The sequence below is a fragment of the Pinus tabuliformis genome, chromosome 3_1 (assembly GCF_031772625.1).
Source record: "Pinus tabuliformis cultivar Carrire ecotype Pingquan chromosome 3_1, CPIR1, whole genome shotgun sequence".
In the NCBI taxonomy this organism is placed as follows: Eukaryota; Viridiplantae; Streptophyta; class Pinopsida; order Pinales; family Pinaceae; genus Pinus; species Pinus tabuliformis.
Window position 1 is genome coordinate 814,962,102 of NC_142301.1, and position 17,021 is coordinate 814,979,122.

The 17,021-nt window shown below is 32.4% G+C and overlaps 1 protein-coding gene across 2 annotated transcripts; it reads left to right on the plus strand.

The window, feature by feature from the left end:
• Positions 1–9,184: 9,184 nt before the first annotated feature.
• On the plus strand, positions 9,185–16,487 carry LOC149189983 (cysteine-rich receptor-like protein kinase 2). Of its 2 annotated transcripts, XM_089411995.1 has the most exons (8): positions 9,185–10,174; positions 10,303–10,446; positions 12,713–12,852; positions 12,957–13,167; positions 13,291–13,525; positions 13,678–13,822; positions 13,932–14,105; positions 16,327–16,487. In XM_089411995.1, the coding sequence occupies exons 1-8, from the start codon at positions 9,355–9,357 to the stop codon at positions 16,354–16,356; spliced, it is 1,899 nt and encodes a 632-aa protein (XP_089268121.1). In that variant the 5' UTR covers positions 9,185–9,354; the 3' UTR covers positions 16,357–16,487. The 2 variants fall into 2 exon arrangements, with proteins under 2 accessions (XP_089268121.1, XP_089268120.1); XM_089411994.1 differs by lacking the exon at positions 16,327–16,487 and having other exon boundaries at positions 9,186–10,174; positions 13,932–14,470.
• The last annotated feature ends 534 nt before the right edge of the window (positions 16,488–17,021 follow it).

The window sequence follows — 17,021 nt, forward strand, 5'->3', positions numbered from 1 at the left end:
GTGTCTGGGATCGGGTTGAGCCAGCCCAATACCACTTTCTGCCTAAGGCTCGCCCGAAATCCCACCTTTACGGAACACAAATTTTATGAATTGCGCCTATAATTCCCTTTTGGGTCTGGCTTTATCGCTTCGAGCGTTTTTCCTTTGTATTTCGGTTTTTTTCCCAAAATGTATCAATACACAGAAAACCCAACATATATCAGAACTCAAAAATTTTCAAACTGCGCTTATAAAATCCGTCGGGTCCTGCATGTTATCGCCCCTTTATATCACCGCGATGCGACGTTGTGATGTGATATATCACAATCTCATGTCGCATAGCCCCGGGGGTCCTTCCCTTGCCTCGTGCCATTGCTGACACAGATCCGCCGATCACCGATATCGGCGATCGCAATGTCGCATCGGCCTGGGTCCTTTCCTTATGTTATTTGCACAGGCCTGCCTCTGACCCAATATGTCAGGGATCGACAATCAGGGGTCTCTTCCCTTTCCGCTTAAGTCTGCCTCTTGGACCATCTCCAATGCGATTTCCCTTTATAAGGGTTTTTTTTGCCATTTTTAGGGGATTTTGCCTCTTTTTTCAAAGAACAAAGGGCAACTTCTTTCTGCGATAACTTTTGCATCCTAAATCCATTTTAGCCCATTCAAGTTGCAATAAATTCAAAAGGAAAATATCTCTGCAATGAAGCTATTTCCAGGAACATCCTTGGAGTTTCATTTTCCTTGGTGATGAACACTTAGACTTAGAAGTCTATCCAAAATCCATTTTGGATCAATGCAACTGGTCCAATTCTTCCCAAAATCTGGAAAGGTCCACAGTATCTGGGTGCTATCTTAGCACATCCACCCCGCTGTAATGTGCTTCTCTTTGGCTTTACTCATAAATAGACATGATATCCCACCTAAAACTCTAGATAGGTCCTTTTCTTGTCTACTTAAGTCTTCTGCCTATCTTGGGAAGCCTTTAGGTTCTGTCATACTTTCCTAACCATCTGCCCCATCTCAGCGAGCATGTCTGCTCCCAATAGCATTTTATCTTCCAGATTATTCTAGTTAATAGGTACCCGACATTTCCTTTCATATAATACCTCCAAGGGACTCATTCCTAGAGATTCATGGTATCCATTGCTGTAGGAAAACTCAACTAAGTGGCGATATTCCTCCCACTTAGTCTCCCACTTAGTCGGTTGTTGCATTACATACATTCTCAACATGTCCTCCAATGCTTGGTGCACCCGTTCAGTTTTTCCATCAATTTGAGGATGATATGCGGTGCTAAACTGGATCTGAGTCCGCAAGGCTTTCCAAAAGGCAAAGGTAAATTTCACATCCCAGTTCGAGATCGCTACTCTTGGTATACCATGTAGCCGAAATATCTCTTTCATAAAAATATCATCAATTTCAATTGTTTTATATGTGGATTTTACTAGTATAAAATGAGCTTCTTTACTTAATTTATTCACCACTACCATGATGGAGTCATTTAGTTTCTTAGATTTAGGCAACCCAGTTATAAAAGCTAATGTGATGGTATCCCATTTCCACTTTGGAATGGGGAGGGGATGAAGCAAACCGACAGGGTACTGATGTTGAGCCTTAAGTTACTGGCATTCCAAACATTTTTCCAAATACTCGGTGATATCCCTCCTCATACCATGCCAAAATAAATCTTTTTTGATTGCATAAAACAACTTTTGGTAACCAGGGTGAGCAATGTATGGGCTCCTATGGAACCCATTTGGCATAAATTATTTCACTTGAATCTGATTGGGAACATATATCCTACCTTTGAAGGCTACTAATCCCTCACTGTTTATACTGTAATCAAATGGTTTTCCTAACTTCTGTGCTTGACTGGATTGCTTCCATAAAAACTTGTACTCAGGGTCATCATGGGCAACTTCTTCAATCTTCTCTAGAAATTTTAATTTTTCTCGGCTATAACTCATTTCATAAATACAATATAACCTCCTACTTAGCACATTAGCTACTCGGTTCTCCCTTCCTTTAAGGTGTTTAATATCAAAATCGAACTCACTAAAAAATGTAGTGCATCTAGCTTGACGAGCATTCAGATGAGGTTGGCTAAAGAAATTCCTTAAACTACTGTGATCAATCATTAACAAAAATTTATTACCTAGCAAATAATGTCACCACAATTTTAAAGCATGAATTAATGCAATCAATTCCAAATGATAAGAAGAATATCGTTGTTCACGGCCCTTCAATTTTTGGGATTCATAAGCTATGACTTTTCCATCCCGCATCAGCAACCCTCCAACCCCTTCCTTGCAAGCATAATTACATACAGTAAATTCCTTTTCTGGATCTGTCACTTTTAAAACAGGGGCTGAGGTCGGTAATTTCTTCAAACGCTTAAAACTTTTTTGATATTCTGAGGTCCACTTAAATGCCTTTCCCTTATTTTGTAGAGAGGTAATTGGATAAGAAGTTATAGAGAAACCTTCAATAAATCAACGATAATATCCTGCTAACCCCATGAAGGACCGGATATCAGCAACATTTCTGGGAATAGGCCATTCCATGATGGTTTTGATCTTCTTAAGATCCAATGGTATTCCTTTTGCTAATATAATATGTCCCAAGTATTGGATCTGATCTTGTTAAAAATCACACTTGCTATACTTAGCATATAATTGATTATCCCCTAATGTTTGTAGTACAATCCTCAACTGTCTTTCATGTTCCTCTAAGTTCTTAGAGTATATGAGTATGTCGTGAATAAAAATTAGAACAAATTTTTCCAAATATGGATGGAAAATACCATTCATTAGGCTCATAAACATCGCAGGGGCATTGATAAGGACAAAGGGTAACACTACGAATTCATAGTGTCAATAACGACTCTAAAATGTCTTCTTACTGATATCCTCTTCTTTAATTTATATTTGATGATATCTGGACATAAATAAATTTTTGGAAATATCTTTGCTCCTCAAACTTGATCAAATATATCATCAATCCTTGGTATCAGGTATTTTTTCTTAATGGCCAACTTATTCAGCTGCCTATAATCAATGCACAACCTCAATGAACCATCCTTTTTCTGTACAAAAAGTACAGGGGCTCCCCAAGGTGACACACTTGGGCATATATATCCCTTATCCTGAGATTCTTGTTGCTGCATCTTCAGTTCTATTAGTTCATGTATGCTCATTTGATCTGGTTTCCTTGATACCTAGGTTGTACATGGAATTGACTCTATGGTGAAATCATTGTTTCGCTTCGGTGGTAGTCCCGATATTTATAAAATATTTCCAAAAACCATAACTCATTTCAAATTAAAATATTTATAAAATATTTTATTTTAATTTAATTTTATATCATCTTTTTAATTAAATCTAAAAGAAAAAATGTTATATTTTTTAGACATATCTAAACCCTCTTCCCTCACTACTACTGAAAATATTTTAGGGATATTCCATAGAGATTAAATCAAGGTTTTAATAAAATAAAAAAATGAAAATACTTTTATACATAGAGATGTGAAATTTATATAATACTAGCCTAGATACATTTTAACTCTAAATCTACTAAGGATTGAGAGGGATCAAATTTTCTCTCTCTAAAAGAGGTTTGCACCTCAAGAGATTTGATCCCTCTTGAATCTACCATCAAGAGATTCAAACCCTCTCGGCACTTGGTAGATCCGGAGTTGAAAATGGATATAAGCTACTGAATATTATTATGAGGTATTTGAATTTTTTTTTTTCTCAATTACTTATTCTCTTTGGTTATTAAAATATTTTATTATGATTATATATTAAAATGTTTTAAAGAAGTATAAGAATTATATATCTTCGTGATAACTAAAAGTGATGGTATAATACTTTTTCATTTTACTTTTAATTAGTTTATCTCCTTTTAAAGTTCATATAAAAATTATGTTCCAACATTTATTTATTGCTATGGTTGAGAGTACAATATTTTAACTACATCTCCTGGATTGTAATAACATCAATGGAAACAAGCATAATGAGAGTGAGTTTTTTGATGTTTTATAATGGTTTCAACTAAAACCAACAGACACACACACATATATTAATTTTATATTTAGATATTATTTTATCTTTATTTTAAAAAGGACACAAGAAATTACACATTTTCCACACACACAAAAACACACACACATATATATATCTATTTTTTTTTATTTAGAGATAATTCTATCTCACAAGAAATTACACATTTTCCTTCAGTTATAGAATGCGTTAGTGCAAAAAATAAACAAAATATTTTTCTTATTTTTAAATTAATAAATTAAATTAAAATTAAAATTAAATGTCTTCTTAAAATTAAAACCAAAATTAATATAATTAATAAAAAAAATTATGAATTATAATTTATAAATATATATTTTTTATTTGAAATAAATGAGGTTTTTTTTAAGACCTAGAGGAACCCAGTAGCTCGCTCTCACTGGGTCTATGGTTTGACCTCTCTCTATAAACTAGGTCTAGGTCTTGGTGACCTCTCTCTATAAACTAAGTCAAAGTCTGGGGGTCTACGGTCTGACCTCTCTCTATAAACTAGGTCTGAGTAGGTCTCAGGGTTTACGGTCTAAGTTCTCTCTATAAACTAGGTCTAGGTAGGTCTTAGGGTCTAGGTCTGACCACTCTCTATAAACTATATCCAGGTCTCAAATGAAGGGCTCTCTCTATAAACTAGGTCTCAAAGAGAGGGATTTGAATCTCTCTATAAACTAAGTTTCAAATAGAGGGATTTGAACTTTGTAAAATAGGTCGCAAAGACAAGAATTTAAACCTAAATCTCTTGAGTTTCAAGGATTTCACATATCTCAGATTTGCCCTCAAAACTAATATTTCTATTATTTTAATTTTATATATAAATAAAAATTTTAAAAAAAATATCAAAATTAATAATTATATTGAAAATAAATAGAAAATATTTTTACATTGAAAATAAATAGAAAATATTTTGACTTTATTAAAAAGACAATTTTATTTATCTTAATTTTAAAAAATAAAAATAAAAATCTCAATTATCGCCAATATCAACATTTCACGAGATAGAAAACAATTGGCCATAAAAAGGTCTTAATTAATATCAATATCAACCATCCATGAGATGGAAGATACATGCCTAATGAAAATAAAATATCTCCACCAATATCAATATCAACCACTCATGAGATATCAACCACTCATGAGATAGAAAATAATTGGCCATAAAAAAGCCCAATTATTATGAACAACTCATGAGATGGAGAATAATTGGCCATATCTGGTTGTGTGATGATTTTTACAATGCCATATATCTATATTCTAAAATATTGAAAATAATTGGGCATAGAAGAGCCCAATTATTATGAACAACTCATGGGATGGAGATAATTGGCCCTAGCTTGTTGTGTGATGGTGTTTACAATGATATATATCTATATTCTAAAATTATGAAAATAATTGGCCATAAAAGCCCAATTATTATGAACAACTCATGGATGGAATAATTGACCATAACTTGTTGTGTGATGTTTTTTTACATTGATATATATCTATATTCTAAAATGAATAGTACATTTTACTTTATTTTAATATTATAATAATATCAAAGTAAAAATTAAATAATTTTTTTAAATTTAAATTAATAATAATAATTATATGATAAATAAATAATAAATAATATTTTTTAAATATTAATGTTGTTTTTTCTTTTTTAATTTGTATATTTTTTTTAAATATAAGTGTATATCAAAGTGTTTTTGAAGTGTTAGGTTGGTATTTTAACAAGAAGACTAGACCATTATTCTTAGTAGAGAGGTATAAGATATGAAAGTACTCAATAGTGTATAATTGATCAAACAAAAATTGAAAAATAGGTTTATTGGGTCTTGAAAATAAACAATAAAGTTAGAAAGTGTGGAAGCTAATAACATACCACGAAACTAGGTGGAGAGGTCCAAATATATTGTTGTGACCTTGATAGGATCCTTGTTGTCTTTAGGGGTGCCTTTATCTCGGGTTGGGATGCCAAGGTGTTACTGTATGCATTCTATTCTTTGATCTAGGTCATTTATGTGGTCATGCAAGTGCTCCATAAAGTGGAGAAGATCTACCCAATGTTCAAACCTATCCAAGAGGATATTTCCAAGAAGCAATTTCATATGCTAATATAGATCCACTATATGCATGTAGTTGTTGAAGTGCCCCTAAGTATGATAAATGTTTGGCACCCAATATGCCAATTCAATAAGAACCTCTATGTTAGAAAGTTGATGCCTATGGTAGGTTCCTTCTCTCTCTACATGGGTGAGCTCATCCTGGATGGGGCACACGGTGAGATCATGGAATCGGGTAGAAATTTCCTCCAAACAATGGTCTATACATGTGTTTCTCCTACTAGACCATTCCTAGTAATATATCGCTCCTCCACAGATACTAGCTTGTTGATGGGGAATGGGGGTGATACCAAGAGGAAAAAGTGGGCATAAAACCAAAGGAGAAGAAGAAATGATGTCAAAGGGATAACATAAGGCCACATTCATGAGAATTAAGGAAGAGTGATGGGTTGCATGGCTGACTATGACAAGAAGGAGAGACATGAAAGAGACTAAGAGAAATGGATGGAGGTTGGCTAGAAATAGAGCAGGGAGATTGCCTCATGATCACAAGGAAATAAATTTTAAGTGTGAGAAAAACTAAGGAGGTAGGTTGTTGATAAACCTCCTCGGATCTGAATCAAGCCAATTATAGGAACAAATAAAGAAAACCAAAAATGAATACATAGAAGAGCTAAAACAAAACCAAGGAGTAAGAAATGAGACCACATGACAAGAGAGATCACATGAGCAGGGGTAATCCGATTTCTTTGCTACAAAACATGAAGTCCAACAATGAAAGGATCCATGACTATGTATGCACTAAAAACCAAGTGCAAAAGTTGCAAAGTGCCCTCTGAACTTGTAAGGAAAAAGTGACAATGGGGTAGAATCAAGCTCTAGAACCATCTATTGGTGATTTTCGTCGATGTTGTAGTCCTTATTAGTAAGTTGGAGGCTTTATTTATTTGAATTGAAAAGACACACCAAAGATTACTAGTCCATGGTAGGCCACTGGTAAGCTAGGTTTTGAAACAATGGGATGGATACAGACTCCAAACAAGAGCCAATGTTTGTCTATAAAACCAAAAATTACAACAGTACTAATCAATAAAACTATGAGAATTTTGAAACACAATTTAAAGCACCGTAATCCACATTAGCTCAGGTTGATGTTTCAAATAGGTGAACTCTCAACATATAGTATGGGATGGCGAACAATCATTGGTGCAGGTGAATAGAGTGCATAAGGAAGTAATTGAAATGAGTATTTTTGGCATGTTGCAATAGCTTGGGTTCCCCTATTGGAAGCCATTGATAGGCTGAGGTGGTGGTCTATGGCCTGATGTAGTTGCCTTGGGATTTTCTATATTGTTCCAACTACAGGTGGGTTTGGTGGTTTGTTGAGTGGGGTGTTTCTTGGATGTACTGAGGTCCTTACGTGGGACACTTGGTGTGGTGGTAGGTGATTTGTGGCCCTCTTTGGGAAAAAGAATATCATTCTATAGAGAATCTACGAGAGAAGCAGAATCTGTCAGATATAATTCCATGTTAGAAAGCATGAGTAAGGAGAGGGGAAACATATTATTGGGATCATGCCTTGAGGGAGAAATCCCCTATGAACCAAATAGTGTAGGGGTTCACTGGATGATACAAATTGTTGACTATATGCTCGTTTAAGGAGGAAATTTCCCAAGCTAATGTTGTGGCTTCCATGCATATAGCCCCTTTATGTGACACATAGGTTCTTGTTGAACGGACTAATCAGATCCTCGACATTTGGAAAACCAGGAGATAGTTCAATTAGTACATCCAAAATACAAACCTTTACTAACAAATGGAATTTATGCTGGAGTGTGCATTGGTTGACAGGAAGGAGAGGAGACTTGGGAGGATGTTAGGCATTCCCTAGATTTTCATCTTCATCAATTGAGGTGGAATGGATTGCAATATTGATAGGGTTGAGAAGAAGTTAGGTAACCCTCAACTATCAACAATAGTTAAGGAGGTATCCAGGGAGCCTATGTAGACAACCACCTCGGATTCTGACCCATATAGATAGTTTTTTTTATGATTGTTTTACGTAGTTTTGGATACTAGTAGCTCTTAGTTTTGTATCCCAAGAAAACTCCATAGTAACCTTCTGGATTTTTCTGATTCTTTTTGTGTATTTTTTTTCCTCTCTTAGGAGGTTGTTTTTCTGGTTATGGTATGGTCTCCCTTATCAGAGACTCGGTCGATGGAAATTTTTGATGTAGCTATTAGTTTTCGAAGGAAATATAAATTTACTTAAAAAAAAAATATCTATGGAATATCCACAAAATGCTTTTGGTAGTAGTGAGAATAGAGGGTTTAAATATATCTTAAAAGTAATTATAACTTTTTTGATTTTAGATTTAATTTAAAAAATGTTATAAAATTGAAATAAAAGAAAATATTTTGATTCTGAAATGTGTTATAATTTTTGGGCATGTGGTATTGATAATTCAAGGTATTGGGCCGATATTGTAACAAAGCCTATTTACAAGTCAATAATATCCATGGTAAAGTAGAGGTGAATATTCATGGTTAATAATCTTGTTGTATTGTAAGTATTAACTTTTTATGTGCTTATTAATTGAATTTAAATATAGTTACATAATAATTATTTTAATTTATATGGTAAAATGGATCTTAATTTACAACTACTATATATATGTTATATATTTTAATGTGATATGTATATTATTTGTTTCTTTTATCTAAAAAATAGTTTGTAATTTTATTATTAAAAACAAAATTACAATATAACAAATTGAATTTTATTATTTTTAACTAAAACTAACATAGATCCATTTTAACTAAAATTCTACCAAATCAAATCTTTATGTATGCACATTTTTCTTAAATTTTATAATAAAAAATAAGTATGCATCTTAATTTTATTTAAAAATAAATCATATATCAATAATATACCACGATGCTTATGTCACATTCCCTTTTATCTTTTGGAGAGTAGTTTTTATATTTATCTGATTTTTCATCTCTTTTAAATTAAATATTAAAATAGTAACCTAATCAATCAAACTTTCGGTGGACAATATTACAATAATCACCATCACAGAAATTCACGAATCCTTTGACAATGAATGCCAGAGACTTTAGCAGCAGCCATTCGGGGGGCTTTGGATAATGAATACCAGAGACTCGAGCAGCAGACAATGTATGGGTTGAGCTGCTCTTCAAGACCATAGATTCAGGAGAACAAAAGAGAACAGGGTTTAACTCCTGATCTTATGCCAGTGTGCGCTGAGGGCACGATTGCCATTAAGATGAAAGAATTAATGAGTACCATGTTACTTATCGCCATGCTCCTCTCAGTTGTTGATCCAGGGACTGCTGTCGTTTGGTTTGGTTGTGAGAAGCCCGAATACAGAAACGGTAGCTCCTTCCAGCGCAATCTAAACCAGGTTTTGAATTCACTGGTGGGCAACGTTTCTACAAGCGGATTCAATGTTTCTAGTGTTGTTGTTGAGGGACAAAACAGCAATAGTTCGGTTTATGGGCTTCTCCAGTGCCGGGGAGATTTAAATTCCTCCGATTGCAAACAGTGTGCATCCACGGCCAAAACAGATCTTGTTCAGCGATGCCAGAATACTTCTGGACTCATTCAAGAAGACGGCTGCTTTTTACGTTACGCCAATCATAATTTTTACGGCGATATTGATAGTAAGCCGACAAGTTTGATCTGCAACGGTGGAAAAAGCAGCAAGCCACGAGAATTCACAGATGCTGTTGATGCCCTGCTCTCAAACGTTACAAAGAAAGCTGCGCAGAGCCCGCAACTTTTCTTTGCAGATTATTCCCTGCCTTCTAATTTGATAGTGTATATATACGCCATAGCCCAGTGTTGGAAAGATCTGTCCCAAAAGGACTGCGGGTCTTGCCTAACTTCTGCGTCCTCTTCGCTAGAATCATGCGGAACTGGGACTATTGGAGCACAATTTGCATCTAAGAACTGCTATTTGCGTTTCGAGATGTATTCTTTTTTCAATTTGTCAGTGCTCCCCCCTCATCCGCCCCCAACTCCGCCGCCTCCTACTGCAGCCCCTTCAGGTAAAGTTGCTACAGTATCCGGTATTTGTTTCACATAGTTTACCATGTCAAGGAATATACTGCTTTAGTAAGGGTTTATATATTTTTGGTTAAATAGATCAAACCCACTGACTCTGTGCAAATGGCAGAAGGGAAAAAATGTTATATACTTCTTGGGATAACTCTGGGAGCAGTAGCCGCGATGACTGGATTAATTGCAGCGATTGGAGGTTGCAAGTGGAAATTTTTCGCTCTCCCTGAACGGTTTTCTCGAAGCAAATGTGCCGAAATTGGTAAGTCATTCAGTTTTAAGATTCCGCAATGAATATTTTTAATTTGGCGAAACTGTAACTAGCGTATCCGTCACAGTTTTGTAAGATTCTGTTTACAGTTCGATACAAATTTTATCCCCGTACACATCTACTGCGATCCAAATTGTGGTTGTGAATGAACTCTGCAACACAAAATTTTATATTGTTTTTGTCTTCACCCCTTTCAAGTTTTAGTAAATTTGTCTGCTAACCCATTTTTGCTCATGACAGACTGTTATTTGTCCCTCCCACTTGTCCGTAGTTATCAACAATATTAATCATTCACCTAAATCGAGGCCTTGGCCTCACAATCTTGATTTAATATCACCTCAGTACCTTGGAAAGGATTGAAAAAATCAGTTTAATTGGAGAGTTCAAGGCTATTCAAAAAATAGGCTGTGTTTTAATTGGAGAGTTCAAGGCCATTCAAAAAATAGGTTGTGTTATACATATCTTAGACAAAGTTAAAGCGTTTCCATGATTGATTCCCTCAGTCCTAAGAATTTTAAGAATTTCATAACCATATAGAAACGGAAAATGATATGGTAATAATTATTTTAACATATTTATTTATTACTGTAAACAAGATACCACTTACATTTTGTGGTATGGTATCAATAATTTTGATTTTATATATAATATTGATTTATTAGTATATATTTATTTTAATCACAGATTTATGAATGGTTAAAAAAAATTAAAGATGAAAATCTCAAAAATTCTATGTATATATATAATTATAACATACCATATCATACTAGGTATAATTTTTCATTATTTTTCAAATATTAAATTGATTTTCTTAATATATAAATACAATTATTGTTTAGAAAATTTCTTAACTCTATTAAATTAAGACTCTAAATCTAAAATAGTAAATTTACTTGAAATCTTTTAACTATAAGATTTTTTTTTAATTTCTTTATATAATATATACCAGCATATATTCATTTTAAAAACAGATCTAATATAAGTTGAGAGAGATCCAATTTCTGCACTTGCAAATTTTTTTATGAATAGACATTATTTAAATATTTTGTAATTTTTATTTTTTTTAGATTTGTAATTTTTTTATTTTGGCAGACATGAGCAAAATTTCAACTTTGATGATGGAAGGCTTACAATTCATACCGCGCTATATAATGAATCTCTCAGTTCGATAAATTTTTATATCTTTTTAAGTTTAAAATTAAAATATTTTACTTAACATTGATAGTAGCTAATTTTTTAACTTCTATTATTTTTCCCTTTAAAATATTTTATGGTGAACAATTTTAAAGTAATTTCTTTTATATATATAATCAAATGATATTTAGATGGTTTATTTAAATCTTATATTAAAATATTTTGAATTATATTTCTTCCTCTTATTTGAAAGTGAAAGTATAAATTTTAGTAGTTTTTATTATTATTTTTAATTGTTTTATTTCTTTGACATATCAGGTATAATTTTTCATTATTTTTCAAATATTAAATTGATTTTCTTAATACATAAATGGAATTAAGGTCTAGAAAATTCTTGAACTATGCTGAAATAAAGGTTCAAACTTAAAATAATAAGTCCTTAAAATATTTTAACCATTTTTTTTAATCGCTTTTTATAATATATATAATTTTTTATATTTTTAAAACTTAAAATTGAAATATTTTACTTAACATAAATAGTATTAATTTTTTAACTTCAATTAATTTTTTTTTAAAATATTTTATTGTGAACAATTTAGTCAATTATTTGTTCTTTTAAAATATTTATTTTGAACCATTTCAAAGTAATTTATGCTATATATATAAACGAAGATATCCAGATAAATCCTATATTGAAATATTTTGAATTATGTATCTTCTTCAATATTTGAATTATATATCTTCTATTTATTTGAAAGAGAAAATATAAATTGTAGTTGTTTTTTTATTTCATTAAAATATTTTATTTCAGCTGAAAAGAAAACATCAACTTCTTTATACTAAATTGTAATATTAGTAAAAATAATAAAAATATGATTATTAATATTTTATAATACATATATATATATTATTTTGTTTTTTTATTATAATCCATATTGTTTTTATTTAGAGAATACTCATGCTCCTTAACTCTCAGCTTAATAAAATTTTAATTATTACATTAAAAATGTTTGAAAATTTTGTTCAAACACGAAATTCGAAAGAATTAAATTAAAAGTTCCAAAAATATGGACGAACTGGCATATGCCTAGATAAATAGGCGGTGCGTGTGATTGTTTGGCAGGTGAGGAAGGAGCACTTATGTTAAACCCAAATATAGCTGCTTCGGAATTCAATTTCAAGTATGATAGTTTGAGAGAGGCTACCTCTAACTTCAAACCAGAAAATAAGCTCGGCGAAGGAGGCTTTGGATCCGTCTTCAAAGTGAGTTTAGCGTTGCATTTAATTAATTTAAACATTTAGCTACACCGTCGGAGGGAAATTATAAAGAATGTTGACGCAGGGGGTTCACCATACTTGATGTGCAGGGGGTTCTTCCAGGTGGAAGAGAGATTGCAGTGAAACGTTTGTATACGAGTCCAAGGCTTGGAGATGCTGAATTTGTGAATGAAGCCAATCTAATGAGCCGTGTTGAGTACAAGAATCTAGTCAAACTGCTGGGTTGCTCCGTTGGTGGCTCAGAAAGGCTATTAGTTTATGAATACCTTCCCAACCGGAGTCTCGACGAGATTCTATTCGGTTTCTCTCTTTCTCTAATTTAATTTAATTGGCTTGTTTCTCTTATTTCTCTTTTCAGGTTTTTCATATAATGTAGTTTTGTTTGGTTTTTGTTTATGCATGTTATGCATTTATTAATTGCAGATACAACGAGACGTCATTTACTTGATTGGAAAAAAAGGTTTGAAATCATTGTCGGAAGTGCCCGCGGCCTAACCTATCTTCACGACGAACCTGACATTAAGATAATCCACAGAAATATTAAAGCAAGTAATATTTTACTTGACGAGGATTACAGAGCCAAGATAACAGACTTTGGGTTAGCCAAACTCTTTGCAGAAGATCTGAGCCGCCTTACGACTACAGTTATAGGAACTGTGTAAGAATTCTCTCTAATGTTTATTCTGGTATGGTCATCATCATCGTTAAATAAATTGGACTATACATGAACCAATTACAACTCATACTTGTGAATATGGTTCATATAATTTAGATGGATGTGCAGATTTGATAGCTGTTGGCATTGTGCAGAGGTTACATGGCCCCTGAGTACGCCTTACGTGGACAGCTGACAGAGAAAGCAGATGTATTCAGCTTTGGAGTGCTTCTACTAGAAATAATCAGCGGAAGAAAGAGTCAGAGTTCGGCTCCAGACGCAGAGTTTCTCATCGAAGAAGTATGGTTCAAACTTCATATGGATCTCATCTTTCGAGTTCAATTTTTCTAAAATGTCCGCCGCATTTTTCTGATTAACGTTTTATTTTTTCTTGATATTGGTCAAACAGACATGGAAACTCTATAAAGCAGACAGAGGTTTAGAAGCTATGGATGCCACATTGGAGGGAAGCTATTCAGTGGAGGAAGCGATTAAAGTGATTAAAATTGGTCTTCTGTGCACACAAGCAGCTGCAGCGTTGCGGCCTTCAATGTCTCGCGTGGTGTGGATGCTCACAAATGAGGTAGAACACGATATTCCGTCGCCCACAAAGCCTGTTTTTATAGATCTCGATTGTGAGGGCGCACATGGCGAAGTGAAACGTCCTGCTCCTGAAAACCCTGACGGAACATCAAGAGGTCGCACAGAGACTTCTGCAGGGACTCTGGAGCCGCGGTGAAAATCAGCCAATGCCGGTTGGCATTATATTAGTTTAGCCTGTTGGCATTATATTACTTTAATTTATTATATCTTCTCTCTTTGTTCTTTTAGGCTGTGTCATAAAGACACCTGGGTTTTTATTTCATTCCTCACATATCCTGCGCATTTTGTTTCACCTGTAACAGTACTGTAATCTTCCGAAGTGTATTGGGTTTTTGTTATGAATAATTTGTAGGATTTAAATAGAAAATCAATGGTTGGGTTCTTCTTATGAATAATTTGTGGGAGTTAAATAGCACATTAGCTGCTGGCATAACGATGGAGGACCATTTTGGTATGTGAATTATATTGGGTTTTTCTTATGAATAATTTGTGGGAGTTAAATAGCACATAAACGGCTGGCATAACGATGGAGGAACATTTTGGTATGTGAATTATATTGGGTTTTTCTTATGAATAATTTATAGGACTTAAATTCAGGGGTTGGGTTTTTCTTATAAATAATTTGTAGGAGTTAAATAGCAAATTAGCTGCTAGCATAACAATGGTGGACCATTGTGGCCTGTGAATTTTTGTTTCTGATTTACAAACGGTAACGATGATTACATCCGGTTAAGAGTGAGTATGTCTCTCGCCAGTGTTAAAAGGTTCAAATTCACGCTCTAGTCGGAGCTCATCAAGTTTGTAGGCTGAGCATTTTCATGCTTTTTAGTCTTATTATTGGCTCATTTTAGTGATTATGTTGATACGTTTTTAGTCTTATTATTGGCTCATTTTAGTTATTAGGTTGATAAGTTTTTTCTGAGCATATTATTATTTTTTAATCAAGATTTTTTTATCTAGAGTTATAAATGAAAGATGGATTGAGGTTATTATGGTTTGAATTTGTTTTTTTTCTTTCTTTCTGTTTTCCATAATATTAATATTATATTTTAATTTCAATACTTTGTAGTTCGGGTTAATTTTGATATTATAATGACATGTGTTAAATTTGATATTTGGTATTTCTCAAATTACACTGTATTTCTTATTTAATTGATTGCTCAGATTTGTTCCTCAACTTGTTCTCACGATGAATCACACTAGTTGGTTCGAAACGAGTCGACAAATGACTCTCTATCTGATTTTGCTGAAATTATTCTCACTATCAAAATATGGATCACAAAAGTCTAAACTCTTTAACATTATTATAGAAAAATAGTATATATATAAAATTTATATTATTAATATGTGTGTTTTAATCATGTTTATATATATTAAAAAATATTATTTATTTAAAAATTAGAAAAATAATTAACCAGTATAAAAAATAAATAAATATAACTTGAGTTATAATTAGTATTTAAAAAAAAATTGTATTAATTTATGTTATTAAAAATAAATTTAAATAGATTGATAAAAATAATTAATTTTTATATATGAAGAGATATATTAGATATATTAATTTATATAAGAGTTATAATTAAAGTGTAATAGAAATTTGTATTAAATAATAATATAGAAAAAAAATTTAATTAAATAATTTTTATTTTTATTTTTCCTAATATTGAAGATTTTTTTATCATAAAAATTAAATTTTTTATTAGTAATAACTTTATTCAAATTTCAATAAAAATATAAATGATTATCATTATTATTGTTTTATTATAATATTTCGCTTAATAATAATATTATATTTATTTAATAGTATAACATGTAATTCTCTTTATTTAAGAGTTTTTAGTAATGTAATAGTAAACATTTACGTAGAATACTCAGAGATTTGTAAAATTTGTCTCAATGAAAAAAGCCATATCCTCAACTAGCTCCAAGTCCTCGCATTCGGAGCTTATTGCTTTTTTCCAAAGTTTCTTTTTCCCTTCACTTTTTCATGATATTGATTGAAGCGTGTTTATATGATTACCTGTCTTAAGCACCTATGGTTCGCTTTCTTCTTTCAAAGAGTTTTAATTACTTATGCATCTTTCAAGAATTTTAATTACTTGTGCATCTTTCAAGATGATCTTGATGGTTGGTGCTTCAATAGTGGATTATAAGAGGAAGTAGAAACTGCCTGCTGAAGATTGAAATTGCGTAATGTGCAGTTCCAGTCAGCGAAGGCATACATGGACTGACCCTAACCACAGCAAGACCGCGGCTCATGTAAGCGGCGGTTAAGTTAACCACCGGCTTGGAAACCGTGCGGAGACCATCAGAACAGCTCTAAACAGCCGAACCGCGCGGAGGATAACCATCTTCCCTATGGAGTTTTTTAAATATGTTGTTTGACTTTGTACCTAAATTTATCTTTAACGCGTTTTTCAATTTTTTTTTTTTTATTATTATGAAAAATTCTAGCATTGGAATTTTATCACTAAAGTATTATTTTTCTGGTTAAGTTAATTTCTTGCATTTTAAAATGCTTTTGAAAGTATTGATGTACTAATTAAACCATTTTTAAACATTCAAGGAAGAAAACATTTAGAATTCTCCCAATAGTTCATCCAGCTCATCTAGCATTTTAGGAGTATCACTTTTTGAATTGACTCAGTAATTAATTGGGACTTTTTTAAAGTTTCATGTTTTGAATTTCTTTTCTTTAATACATTCATTGGGCCATGCTTGAAAAATAAATTCATATTATCTTTCGAATTTCTCCAAAAATATATTAGGGTTTTTTTGGATGTTTTTAATATTGGTTCAACAAAAATGTTTCAAAGGTTATCTTTTGAAAACCAATAACAATGCATCAAGTTCATTTCAAATATCTTCTTTCGAAATTCCTTGATTGTTGAGAAAT

Excerpts from the sequence above, each read along its gene's own strand:
- LOC149189983 (XM_089411994.1), top strand. The coding sequence starts at position 9,355 with ATGCCAGTGTGCGCTGAGGGCACGATTGCCATTAAGATGAAAGAATTA. Across the intron at positions 12,853-12,956 it reads GCTTTGGATCCGTCTTCAAA|GGGGTTCTTCCAGGTGGAAG; the intron begins GTGAGTTTAGCG and ends CTTGATGTGCAG. Across the intron at positions 13,526-13,677 it reads ACTACAGTTATAGGAACTGT|AGGTTACATGGCCCCTGAGT; the intron begins GTAAGAATTCTC and ends GGCATTGTGCAG.